The sequence below is a fragment of the Drosophila rhopaloa genome, unplaced genomic scaffold (assembly GCF_018152115.1).
Source record: "Drosophila rhopaloa isolate 14029-0021.01 unplaced genomic scaffold, ASM1815211v1 contig_178, whole genome shotgun sequence".
Taxonomy (NCBI): Eukaryota; Metazoa; Arthropoda; class Insecta; order Diptera; family Drosophilidae; genus Drosophila; species Drosophila rhopaloa.
In genome coordinates this window covers 2,777,759-2,789,870 of record NW_025335059.1, presented here as the reverse complement: position 1 = coordinate 2,789,870, position 12,112 = coordinate 2,777,759, and the positions used below count along the sequence as shown (strand labels likewise).

At 38.4% G+C, this 12,112-nt stretch overlaps 3 protein-coding genes across 3 annotated transcripts; 1 reads left to right on the top strand and 2 right to left on the bottom strand.

Moving 5' to 3' along the window:
* Positions 1 to 6,190: 6,190 nt before the first annotated feature.
* LOC108050681 (dihydrolipoyllysine-residue succinyltransferase component of 2-oxoglutarate dehydrogenase complex, mitochondrial) lies at positions 6,191 to 8,960 on the bottom strand. Its single transcript, XM_017132463.2, has 7 exons — positions 8,724 to 8,960; positions 8,360 to 8,463; positions 8,204 to 8,305; positions 7,590 to 8,132; positions 7,168 to 7,312; positions 6,660 to 6,965; positions 6,191 to 6,599 (listed from the first exon to the last, which is right to left on the bottom strand). The coding sequence occupies exons 1-7, from the start codon at positions 8,796 to 8,798 to the stop codon at positions 6,465 to 6,467; spliced, it is 1,410 nt and encodes a 469-aa protein (XP_016987952.2). The 5' UTR covers positions 8,799 to 8,960; the 3' UTR covers positions 6,191 to 6,464.
* Positions 8,961 to 9,264: 304 nt separating this feature from the next.
* On the top strand, positions 9,265 to 11,081 carry LOC108050680 (HIG1 domain family member 1A, mitochondrial). The gene is made up of 3 exons (XM_017132461.2): positions 9,265 to 9,431; positions 10,191 to 10,380; positions 10,706 to 11,081. The coding sequence occupies exons 1-3, from the start codon at positions 9,338 to 9,340 to the stop codon at positions 10,725 to 10,727; spliced, it is 306 nt and encodes a 101-aa protein (XP_016987950.1). The 5' UTR covers positions 9,265 to 9,337; the 3' UTR covers positions 10,728 to 11,081.
* A 71-nt stretch (positions 11,082 to 11,152) lies between these two features.
* On the bottom strand, positions 11,153 to 12,111 carry LOC108050678 (antigen 5 like allergen Cul n 1-like). The gene is made up of 2 exons (XM_017132459.2): positions 11,973 to 12,111; positions 11,153 to 11,917 (listed from the first exon to the last, which is right to left on the bottom strand). Exons 1-2 carry the CDS (start codon positions 12,084 to 12,086, stop codon positions 11,243 to 11,245), a joined length of 789 nt encoding a protein of 262 aa, XP_016987948.2. The 5' UTR covers positions 12,087 to 12,111; the 3' UTR covers positions 11,153 to 11,242.
* Position 12,112: the final 1 nt, after the last annotated feature.

Here is a 12,112-nt window from a genome sequence, read left to right as displayed (position 1 = left end):
CAAAATCACTAAAAAGTTCAGAACCCCAATCGAAAACAAAAGTTTTTATTTTAAAACATTTATAAATCTGAACCAAAATTCTAAATCACGAATAAATACCAGTAATAAAATTCAAAATTAAGAATAGTAAATAAATAAATAATATCAGTAACAAAATTTTAAATTAAGAGTCCAAATTATTCTAAAATTCAAAAGCCCAAAATGAAATATCAATATTTAAATTAAAAAATAATTTACTTAAATTAAAAAAAAAAACATACATATTCAAACATCCACATTCAAAATCAAATCTTTTAAATGGTTACAAAATTCAAAAAATATATAAGTCTCAAACCTTTTAAATATCCAGAATTTTATTTTACTAATTTTCTCCTCTGTACATATAAAAACGAAAGCCTCAAATAATTCGATTTTAATTCGAAAAACAACCAAATTCTAAAAGAATCTTTATAACAACATAATTGACAATAAACTATAGAAAATATAGTGCATGAAAAAAACGCAAGCTTAAATTTGAAACATTCAAAAGAGCCTACATGAGATTTAATTTAAAATTAAAAAACTATAAATTCAGTCATCAAAATCACTATTTAGGGTTTTATTTTCAAAAGAAAGAACATTTGTTCGTTCCAAAATGTACAACAACTAACAAAACACTGCCATTCATATAGATTTTAGAATTTGAAGATATTTAAACAGAAATTAAAAATCATAAAACACTTATCGACTATTAAAAAAAAAAACAATTTCCAGGTTTTAAAAAATCTAAAAGCACAATCAAGTAAAAAAGTACATTTTGCTCAAAAAAAGACTGTAAAATATAGCTCGCAAGAAACTTCCAAACAGAAAAAAAGAATTAATAAGTCCATATATTCAAACTTTATTCTAAAATCAAAAAACAATGATCTAAATTAACTTTTAAGCAAAAACATCTCTCAAACAATTATTCTAAAATTGAAATTATTATTTCATTTATTTTTGCAAGAAAGACATTTTTAACTTTTTCTGAAAAAATATGAAAATAGTTTTGACAAGACATTCTGATAAAATATAAAATTAAAATAATTTATTTCAAACTTGCAATCTCGATTAATCCAAAATCAACAAACCTAGTCCTGAAAAATCAAGTTTTCAAAACATAAATTCAGCCACATCTTATTAAGCAACATACATTTAACAAAAAATAAAAATTAACCAAAAGACTAAAACTTGCAATCTCACAAAATTGAAGGGCCAAATCAGCCAATTCCAAATATTTTTTTAAATCATTTCTGATACTTTCATAATTTGAAATCACTAACTTCATTCAAATTCCCGTTAAGACTGCTATTTTTAAAATATTTTACCTATAAAATTAAAAGGCAATGTAAAAAATCAAAATCCTTCGATAATTAGACTTAAATTTTAAAAACTTTCTAAACGAAATTTGATTTAGAACCAATTATATTAAAATTCACTTCTGTATACGGAAATAAAATGTTTAAAATCCAATTTTTAAAAACAAAATTTTACAAATATAAGTACATACAAATTCATTGATCTGATACTAATTGAATTAACTCCATTTACATTACATAAATCCAATTCTTTCAAATTGTTATATTTTAATAACTTTAAATTAAAAAAAAAAAGTACTATTATTTAAATTTTGCTAACTAAATTCAGTAACAAATTCACTACCATTTTAAACTTTCACTTCAACTTTCGCTCCATATCCAAATGTTACAAATATCAAATACAATTTTAATATACTAAAAAAACAATAAAAATCTAAATCCATTAACATTCACATAAGTTAGACTTTAACCAAATATTTCAACAAAAAATATAAAGGAATATTTCCAAATCTGAACATAAATGCACAGAAGCTATATATATTAAACACATCCAAAAATTAGAAGAAATATTTCAAAAATAATTTTATTAAACTAAAAGGTCTTTCTTTTTACTACAAAAAAATAATATTTCTTTATCTAAATTATTTTATTTTAGAACCAGCCACCCAAAATCCAAAATTCCAATTTCAACTTTCGGCTCCTCTGGCAATCATCAAAATTTAAAACTGAAACCAAAATTTAAAAACAAAATTCAACCACTGACCGGCCACAAAACTCCAAATTCATACCAAATTTAAATTTAAAGTATTTTAACAGTCCAGGTAAACCAAATTCTAGCCAAAATCCAAACTCTGCCAAAAAAAAACACGAATGATCTAAATGACAATAAGAAAATACGAAAATACACAAATTGAACCGGAGCCTTTTCAAATTTAATAAACCGAAAATATAACAAATTCAGCTCAGAAGTCGCAGCATTCGAGGAACCTTCGGTGCATAATTATTACCACATTAAGATGATTAAGTATTCGCAGCCCACCCATTAAATTCAGAAACAAAACAAAGCCAAAATTCAAAAATGAGTGAAAAAACTCCAGCTAAATTTCAAAAAGGCAGTATTATAAATTACAAGAAACTGCGGAAGTTTTAATGCGACAAATGTCAGGAGCAAAAACGTAGCCCACCGAAAAGCACCAAAATTCCGAGCTGGAGCTGGCGAAGAAGACGCGACAGGAACAGGAACATGGTTAGGGAAACTCCTGGCAACTTTCTGGCCAAAATCTTACAAATGGCGGACGAGGGCGAGTCGGGCGGCAGGCGGCAGATAAATCACAGCGAAACAAAACAATTCCCAGCTCTCATGAAATTCCAAATCCACAAGAACAAAAACTGAAGCTGAAACTAAAACTGAAGCAGAAACTGAAACAGAAACAAAAACAAAGGCACGCGATTTCAAAGAACACTCTCCATAGAAGGGGGTTGAAAAACCAGAAAACCAAAAGCAGTTGAGCCGGCAAAATCATTCCCAGGCAGCATCCATCCTCTAAAAACTTGGCGATGACCACTTTGATCCGCCCCAGGAGAGGCCTCAAGCCCATTACTTTCGCCCGAAGGCCGCCGCACAAAAAATGCAAAAGTCGAAGACACAACTACAACTTAACCCAAATCCAATTCGAAATCAAAATTATAATCAAAATCAAAATCTCAAACAAAATGAAGGCAGAAGCGCCAGCAGAACCGCAACTTTAAGTAATATTCGAGACGAGTGTCACAAGCACAGCCGAAAAACAGAAAACTCAAACTCAAACTCAAATTCAAACTCAAACCCAATCCTACAGAGCCAGCTCCTGACTCCCTTTTGAAATTGTGGTCAGACTTGGTTTCTTTGGCAAAAGTTCGAACCATCATCATCCAGCTTCATGCAGCTGAAAGCACATCAAACAAAACTCCAAATTTATATAAACTACTGGCAATAGCCGAGGTCGAGGCATAATTGCCATCAATAAATAAAATATGGCTGGCATGAGGAGCACGACCAGGACCAGAACTGAGCACTATAGACCCTCTGCCAAGAAGAGACACCCAATCCGAAACCCTTACTCCGCAGCACCCAGTCAATGGCCACTAGACAGCAGAACGTTTTGATTTATAAATTCATGGCAAAAGTTGCCCGGCCAAGTGGCAGCCGACTCCACGATGACGATGACGACACGACGACACAGAACACCACCCAGAGACTTGGCAAACAAGAAAATGCAAATGCAAAAACCGTCTTATGAAATTACACATTTCCGACTTGTACTAGCAAGACCATAAAAACACACCCAAGCCGAAGCCCAAAAAAAGCAAATTCAAGCAACCAAATTTACAGCGAAGAAGCAGTTAGCAAGCTCAAACCCCCGAATCCGGCCGAGAAATTTAGTTATGAATTTTATTTACACACAACCCACCGTCAGAGAGCAGCATCTTCCACCTTTGGCTAGTAGGACAAACTTAAAAAAAAAAAAAAGAAAAGTAACCAAGAAAGTTTCGGGCAATTTGGAAATTTGCAAAATCATTGAGACAGACGCGAGAAGCACCCACTAAGAGTAGCAAATGGAATCTTGTACAATAGTTCTATTGAAAGACATTCAACAAAAAAAGAAGATAAAAACGCATATCCTTCCCGACCAAGATCTATGCAAAGAGAGAGACAGATAGAGATAGATAGAGAGAGATAAGCCAACCGAAAGGAGTGAGAATATATATATATTCTATAGCCAGAACAGGAGAAAAAAAAAGGAAAAAAGATAAGAAAACATTTCGGACACAAGGTTGGGGATACCTAGTGTAATTGCTTAGACTTAAGAGCGTTGCACTTTCCCGAGTGCAGTGCCGACTGACCCCGCCCACAACGCCCTAGACCCTGAACCCCACCCCTAGATAATGGAAATTCCCCATCGGGCATATCAAAAAGATATACGTTAGCTTCAACTTAGGCCCCTTTAGACCCGAAAACGCACCATCATCAGGAACTACGATTAAGCGCGAATTGTACCACGTAACTACACTCTGTATCCCCTTAGTTAAGCTAAAATTAATTCGAGAAATTGCACAAAAACCCACAAAAAGCAAAAGAAAAAAACTAAAGTAGATAATGCCAATCCTTTTGCCTAAAATGTCAATTCTTCGAAATTTCGCAATCGAATTGCGAAATGTTTTAGACGAAACGATTGTCGCATTTTTTATGTGATTCTATCTATACATTCATTTACGCACAAGTATATTTTTATATATTTTATTTCGATGTTCTCCTACTATCATTATCGTCGTCAGATTCAGTTCTTATTTTTTTCGACTCATGTGATAAGCAAAAATGTATAAAAAAAAGTCCGAAAAACATAACTTAACATAAACATCAAGAACCAAACTAAATCAAAACTGTGTTAATCAATCTCTGATAGATCTACAAAAAAAACATGTTCAATAAGTATTTTTAAAAACAAAATTCATGTAATCAAATGTATTATTTAGCACAAAACATTAAAATCACACTTAATCCATTATACGAACATATATATTAAATTTGTAACTCAATCACACAAATTCAAAAGCATACAAATATTGTAAACATTATAAATAGTGTGAGTACTATTATCAAACAAAAATCAATAAAATTGTACAAGCCAATTTGCTCTAATAACAAAACAATAAAATTCGAGTTTTATTTAATTACTAATTACTAATTTTTATAGCGGCAACATATGAAAATGTTGTAATAATAAAGTTCTCATTTTTACAGCTTTGCGCGATATCATTGATTTTACAAATGAATCCTCCCTTTTTGATACTTGTTGAAGTAAACTCGACTGTTGCCGCAAGGGCACATTTAAAATCAATTATAATTTAAAATATTTAAATATTAAAATGACTTGATTCCCTATCAAATCAAATGTATACCGATAAATAAAGGATCCTAGCAGTTGAAACCATCCAAAGACAACTTGAAGAGTTAGCGATAGAATTAAAAACCCAAATCCCGAACTCCCGAACACTCGATTGGAAATTTTATAAAAATTCCAAGAGGTAACCCATTCCAACATTAGACATTAAAAGTAATTTTATTCAAACGTTGATAAGATATACAACCAAAATAATCACTGTTCTGTCTAATTTTTTTATTTATTTTTACCAATTTTCTAATATTTTGGGAAATTTAGAAAAAATTAAAATTTTTCAGCTGCAAATGGTTGGAAATTTTAAAACGAATATGACATTCCAACATTTATCAAAGAACTTAAACATGATTGAATTTTTTTCGGGCATTACAAAATGCCTGAGACATTTCCGATTCTAAAGGAAATTCATATCTTTATCAGCATCATTAGACGAGTCGATATAGCCATCTCGGTCTGTCCGTCTGTTTCTTTACCTTTTCGGATCGATCCGTTGACTAAATCTGTCATAACTTATACTGTCATATACATACAGAAGCACTGTGGACGCTATCATTAATTTTCGGTGTAAGGATATTAAAACTTCGGATTGCTAAAGTTGGCTTCCGTTCTCGTTTTTAAATAAGCTTTGCCAAGGTGCGCAGATAACGAAAACATCCAACAACTATTCAAATAAAAGAATTCGAATATCGATTGCCTTTCTTTGAATCCAATTAAAAGCCCACCTCATATGACAGAGTAAATAAAAGAAACGTTTGCAGTTGGAAATAACTACGCAAATTGTTCAAGATAAGATAACGTAAGCCTTTAATTGCTCCTAGCTCTTCAATTTCTTTCCCATTAAAAACGATTCTTTAATACAATCGCTTACTTAGACAGTGCAGTTTGCTTAAGAGGTAAGACTCAAAATCGCATGCATTGAGGTTGGTCAATAATCGTCATTGTTTTATTACGACATTGCATCGCAGAGTCTTACGTTAATATAAACATTCAGTGCACAGTTTAGTTTTATGAAAAGATCCACGTTTAATTTATTTTGACTACTTCCGCTGCTGCGAGTAGAGTTCAATTATTTTTTCTCTTTTTTTTGTGACGCTCGCAAATTAAAATAATAAATACCCAAAAAATTAGATTCAAATTAAAGAGGCTAATATCAAATGAAGGCCGTGGACGCGTTTTTAGACAATTCACTCTACAATCCGGCTACAATAATCGCTGGGTTCTCCACAGCAGCCTTGACCTTGCGCAGGAACAGAACCGCCTCGCGTCCATCGATGATTCGGTGATCGTAGGTCAGAGCGACATACATCATGGGGCGAATCTTGACCTGGTGTTAAAAAAATTATTAATACATCTCGAAATGATGTTAATATACTAAAAAACCCACCTCTCCCTTGACAGCAATTGGCCGCTCAAAGATACCGTGCATGCCGAGAATGGCGCTTTGTGGCGGATTGATGATGGGCGTGCCCATCAGGGATCCAAACACTCCGCCATTGCTGATGGTGAAGGTGCCGCCGTCCATGTCCTCCACGGTGATGGCATCCCGCTTCGCCTTGTCGGCCAGACCGGCCAGGGCGATCTCGATGTCAGCATAGTTCATGCCCTCCACGTTCCGGATGACGGGCACCACCAGGCCGCGGGGCGTGGCCACCGCCACTGAAATGTCCACGTAATCGCGGTACACAATGTCCTGCAAAATCATAGGAATTATGAGCGCTTGGCAACAGAAAATTGTACATTTGTCACAGCGCTAGTGAAAATTACATAAACAAAACCGACATAAAAAGCTTAATTGTTGCCTGATAAGAGCACTTTAAATAATTTGTCTTATCAAGCTACGTCACAGGCGATAAGCAAATGATAAGCGAAGGGCGGGTAGGGGGCCTGTTTACCGTGCCATCGATGACGGCGTTCACCACGGGCTGATCCTGCAGCGCATAGGCACTGGCCTTCGAGAAAATGGACATGAAGCCAAACTTGATGCCGTACTTCTTGACGAATGTCTCCAGATTCTGCTTGCGGAAGTCCATGGCATAGCTGGAAAAGCAAGAATGGTTTAGCGATTAATAAATTAATATTTGGTAAATGGATATAACAAAACTCAAACCGACAGATATTAAATATTTGCAAATTGTATAGTTATTAAAAAAAATTACAAAATGTAAGTCTTTAAATTAATGATCTTAAAATAAAATGAATAGGTTTTCAAAAATCGGCTTTTATGATTTCTGTTAGGTTATAGGAATACAATTTTTTTCTTCACTTGAAGATGATGAAGCATTGTTAAGATTCGAAAGTTTTGTACATAACTCACCTCATATCGATTTCGTTGAAAGTGGTGAGCATAGCACATGTGTTCTGGGCATCCTTCAAGCGAGCAGCAATTTTTAGGCGCATGCGGTTCATCTTGACGCGCTGCTCAGACCGTGTGCCCAAAATCTGGCGCGACCCGTCTGCAGGCGGCACCTTCACCTGGGCAACGGCCGGCTTGAGCGCAGCCACTGGAGCAGCAGGCGGCGGGCGAGCCGCTGCCTTTGGTGGCGGTGGTGGTGGCTTGGCAGCGGCGGCGGCAGCTGGAGCGGGAGCCGCCTTGGGTGCGGCGGCTGCGGGAGCTGGGGCAGCCTTCGGAGCGGCAGGAGCAGGGGCGGCCGCCGCTGGAGCAGCTGCCTTGGCGGGCGCTGCACCTGGCTTGATCTTAAACAGAGCCTGGCCGGGCTTGACAGTGTCCCCATCCTTCACCAGGATGTCGGTAAGGGAGCCGGCGAAGGGAGCTGGCACCGCCACCGTGGTCTTGTCGGTCTCGATTTCCATGACAGCCTCATCGGCGGCGAATGAGTCACCCACCTTGCAGGTGAACCTGTTGGTGGGAATACCAATAAGTGAGTGAGGAACCTGTTGCTGGATAACTGGTCTTTCGCCCGCTCTTACTTGATATCACCCTCGGCGATGGAGTCCGCGAAAGGAGGTACATTCACGGTCTGCTCCGACCACATGCTCGACGTAGTGTGGATGCCCTGCCAGGTGAGAATCCTATAAATAGAAAATCCTGAATGGGGAGTCACAATTGCACAGTAGAGGACTTACCTGGGAGCCTCCTGGCAGCGGTTAGAGGCATTTTGGCGGAGCAGTTGCTGCTGTTGTGCGGCGCAGACGACTAGCCGGGAATACTGGCGGATGCAACGCTTCAGCTGGTGGATAGATGTGAAAATTAGTGATTGCACAACTAGGAACGGATGGCGGCTGACGGATCACGTGCAGTGGGCGTCCAAAACAAAAGTTTTTCCCATTTTTCAGCCGCGCACGCACACACCCATACAATTACATAATCGCAGAGTGCCAGGCGGGCAGCGAAAGTGAATGCACGGATATAAAAATATCGTTGGATAATGTATCCACACCTGGTGCGTCCCCTCCACCCGGGAATCCCCCCGTACACCCAGAAATTTACCTCATTACTCCGCAGGGCTCGCATTCCCAAAGTTTGGGGCAGCCGCCTCGTTACGATCGAAATTATTCCCGTCATTGCTGCGACTCTGTTTCGCAAATTTGGGTCGGTGGTGGTCTCACTTGTCAATTTATTGAAAACACACAAATTTTAAACAGAGTTAGCGACCAAAGCAAAGCTACGTCGATTTCTGCAGTCCGCCCCGTTCCCTTTTAAAAATACCAATTTCTTATGTCATGACAGGAATCGCGAAAGCGTCACCTGGCGGAAAGCGTCGAAAGCGCAGAAAAACAGCTGATTGCAATATTTGGTATTTTACTGAGTGTGACCGGGGCAGCGGAACTATCGCTTGCAAATTAAAGGCAGACTTTGCTTTGAACATATTATTTATTGCTATGGTTTGTTATTATGACAGTAAGGATTACAGATTTTTACAGGACTAACAGCAAATTAAAATTCTTGGTAGACTAACAACAAATTACTTAAACGAAGTTGCATCGCTAGTTCTGCCGCTCTAGTGTTAAATAATACTTTTTCCACTGGCCACACTGTTCATTGCTGAAAGTTTCGCGAACGTTGCAAAACGGGAAAACCAAACTAATCCACCCGCGTTCAAAATGAGCTCCAAGTCCTTATTCGACAGCGAGGAAGATGCCGCTCAGGCCAACAAATTGGCCAGGAAAGCCAAGGAATCACCCTTTATGCTAGTGGGTGAGTTTTATGAATTTCCGCACAGCGGAAGTTTGGCCACCGTGACGTCACATGGAAACTTTTGGCTACAGGCTGTTAAATATATATATATAGTGCGTGTGCGCGAAAGTCGGGTAATCTTGACCTTGGCCATGTAAACCAATTGCCGAGGTTAGCGGCATTTCGGGGTATTCGGTATTTGAAATTGGGTGACATAACGGTTAATGCTGCGTAATCTGCCATTTTCCTGGAAACCGAATGATGTAACAGGAATATTTCGCAATTTCAAACGTTCGTGCGAAATGCAATGGGCAGTGGATTATAACATCGGTGACGTCCGCACCCATCTGATCTTGGCGCGTGTTCGAATATTCCACTATCTCGACTGTCTGCGTTTGTGACAATTAGCAGCTGACGCTAACAAGTGTTGCTATTTCGACTGGTTGTTTGATTTGGCTATTAATCAAGACTTCTATAGGTAGACTTCCATAAGAAAAAAATAAAAAAAAACAAAAAATGAAACCAGCTAAATACTAATTTTTAAATGAAATAAAAAAGCCTAATATTTCTGATCGTAAAATTAACAAAACAGCACCATCATAAGCTTATTTGTGACTTGTTGGGCATCACTATATTCATATAGTCTTTAATTTTGTTTTTTATTTCTCGGCGTCTGGCTTTTATCAGCTGTTGCATTCAGCCAGCTAGCAACAACAAACCTGCGACATATTGACATAGTGAATAATCAGACTAATCAGTTAGTTTTACTTTTACTTACAGGTATTGGCGGATTCGTAGCCGCCGGTTTAATTGGAGCGTACAAGTACCGCAACCGTGGAACGATGAGCACCAGTGTGTTCCTGATGCAGTTGCGTGTGGCCGCCCAGGGAACTGTAGTCGGTTGTCTGACCATCGGATTGGCCTACAGCATGGCCAAGGAGTACCTATTCGACAAGGCGCCCAAGGAAAAGTAATGCCCAGTTCCTACTTAGTTAATACTAGCTGTACTTCTAGTTGTTGTCTCTCGTACGCAAGAATCCTCGAATCTGAATCATAATCCCTAAAAAATTGTTTAGTTTTATTTCCAAATCCAAGCCTTATGTTTCTCATTAAACTTATTAAGTTTTATTGAAGACATTTAATCATGTTTCTAAAAATGTACACACCTAACTAATTTTATGAATTTAAATTGTCCTTTCCTCGTTTTTTAAAGAACAGCGTATATTTACCTTACAATTTATTCCCTTATTGGTTTATCTTACCTCTTCCTTTTTTTAATTTCTTCTTCATTTTAGTACAAAATCACTGACTAACTAAAGATCATCTGATTGTACGGCCTCCCTCTCTGAAATTCACTCACCAACACAAATCGGGATGAAATCGGCTAGCGCACTTACACCTAAGCAATTAGTAACTATTTATTGCATCATTCATACCGATCAAGAGGGTTAGGATCACTGGAGGGCTGGACTCTTGAAAGTATTCACGAGATTTTAAGCCCCCAAGAATTAGATAATGTTTTGTATACCTGCGTAAGATTGTGATATTGTGTGTGTTTAATTGTACAAGTTGGACATCCAAACGAAATATGTTGAATGCAGACAACAAGTTTATGAATACCTCTCGCATGATATGATATAGTTAAATAAAACAATTTAAACTAAAACGAAACCAAAACCGATCAATATTTTGCGGAATGGGTTGAGAGTCTTTTGTCTCTAAAGGTATGTAAAAAACATTTGTTAGCTCTTTTAGCTATTTATTTGCATGCTCACTTAATAATAGTACTTTTAAAAGTCATTGATGATTATCTAACGGATGCAGAGAACGGACTAGAACACCATGGCGTTTTCAATGATCTTCTCGTTGTCGTAGATCTCCTTGGCGTAGCACAAACTGGGATAGTCGAAGGCGGCGCCATAGCGGTTCCTGCATCCGGTGGCGGCCTTCTCTCCCGGAGTATAAACGGGCTGACCAACGATATTCGAGGTGGCAAAGTTGCAGGTCAGCACGAAGTGGTTGTAAAAGTCCCGGGAGAAGCGCACGGCGGCACATCCCACGTGGGTGTTCTTCTCGGCCACGGCGATGGTGAACTTGGCCACAGCCTTGTTGGGCAGCTCCTCCGGGAAGCTGGCTAGGATCTCGGGAGAAGCATTCAGGCGCTCGGCGAACCAGTTCTCAATCTGCTCCTTCACAATCTCAGCATCGCTGTACTCCGTCTCGGCTCCACTGTAGCTAAAGATGGCGTTGTTCTGCCCGGCGTAAGCGAATCTCTCCGTGCTGCGGCATTTGTCTGGGAGGGACTCACAGGTGTACACATTAAGCAGAGCCAGGTGGGATAGCTCCTCGCACCAGGACATCTTGGCCATGCGGATTGCTTTGGGTAAGCCTTCTACTTTCCCTCCAGCCACGTTGTTGCGTAGCTCGTTGAAGAGGGTCAGGATCAGTTTGTGATGTGGTTCGATCTTGACTTCGCGCACATCCTTGGGACAGTTTTCGCTGAAGTTCTGAATGGAGGATTCGGAAAGAGTGGATGATTTCATTTTTTGTGGGACATCTTACCCCTTTGTTGTTGCAGGCGATGTGCTTGTCCAGGCAAGTGGGCAGGGCACAGTAGTCCACTGCTAGGGTGAGTCCCACCAAGGCACTGAGAAGGATCAGAGACTTAAAGGCCATGTTCGCTGCTGTTTTTGCACTGAAGC

What these genes read in the sequence shown, in the direction of transcription:
- LOC108050681 (XM_017132463.2), bottom strand. Translation starts at nt 8,798, where the DNA reads ATGACGGGAATAATTTCGATCGTAACGAGGCGGCTGCCCCAAACTTTG. An exon ending in GAGCCCTGCGGAGTAATGAG is followed by an intron (nt 8,464 to 8,723) that starts GTAAATTTCTGG and finishes TCTATCCACCAG; the next exon opens with CTGAAGCGTTGCATCCGCCA. An exon ending in ATCGCCGAGGGTGATATCAA is followed by an intron (nt 8,133 to 8,203) that starts GTAAGAGCGGGC and finishes TCCCACCAACAG; the next exon opens with GTTCACCTGCAAGGTGGGTG.
- LOC108050680 (XM_017132461.2), top strand. Translation starts at nt 9,338, where the DNA reads ATGAGCTCCAAGTCCTTATTCGACAGCGAGGAAGATGCCGCTCAGGCC. An exon ending in ATCACCCTTTATGCTAGTGG is followed by an intron (nt 9,432 to 10,190) that starts GTGAGTTTTATG and finishes TTTTACTTACAG; the next exon opens with GTATTGGCGGATTCGTAGCC. An exon ending in GACAAGGCGCCCAAGGAAAA is followed by an intron (nt 10,381 to 10,705) that starts GTAATGCCCAGT and finishes TCTTCATTTTAG; the next exon opens with TACAAAATCACTGACTAACT.
- LOC108050678 (XM_017132459.2), bottom strand. Translation starts at nt 12,086, where the DNA reads ATGGCCTTTAAGTCTCTGATCCTTCTCAGTGCCTTGGTGGGACTCACC. An exon ending in TCGCCTGCAACAACAAAGGG is followed by an intron (nt 11,918 to 11,972) that starts GTAAGATGTCCC and finishes TCCTCCATTCAG; the next exon opens with AACTTCAGCGAAAACTGTCC.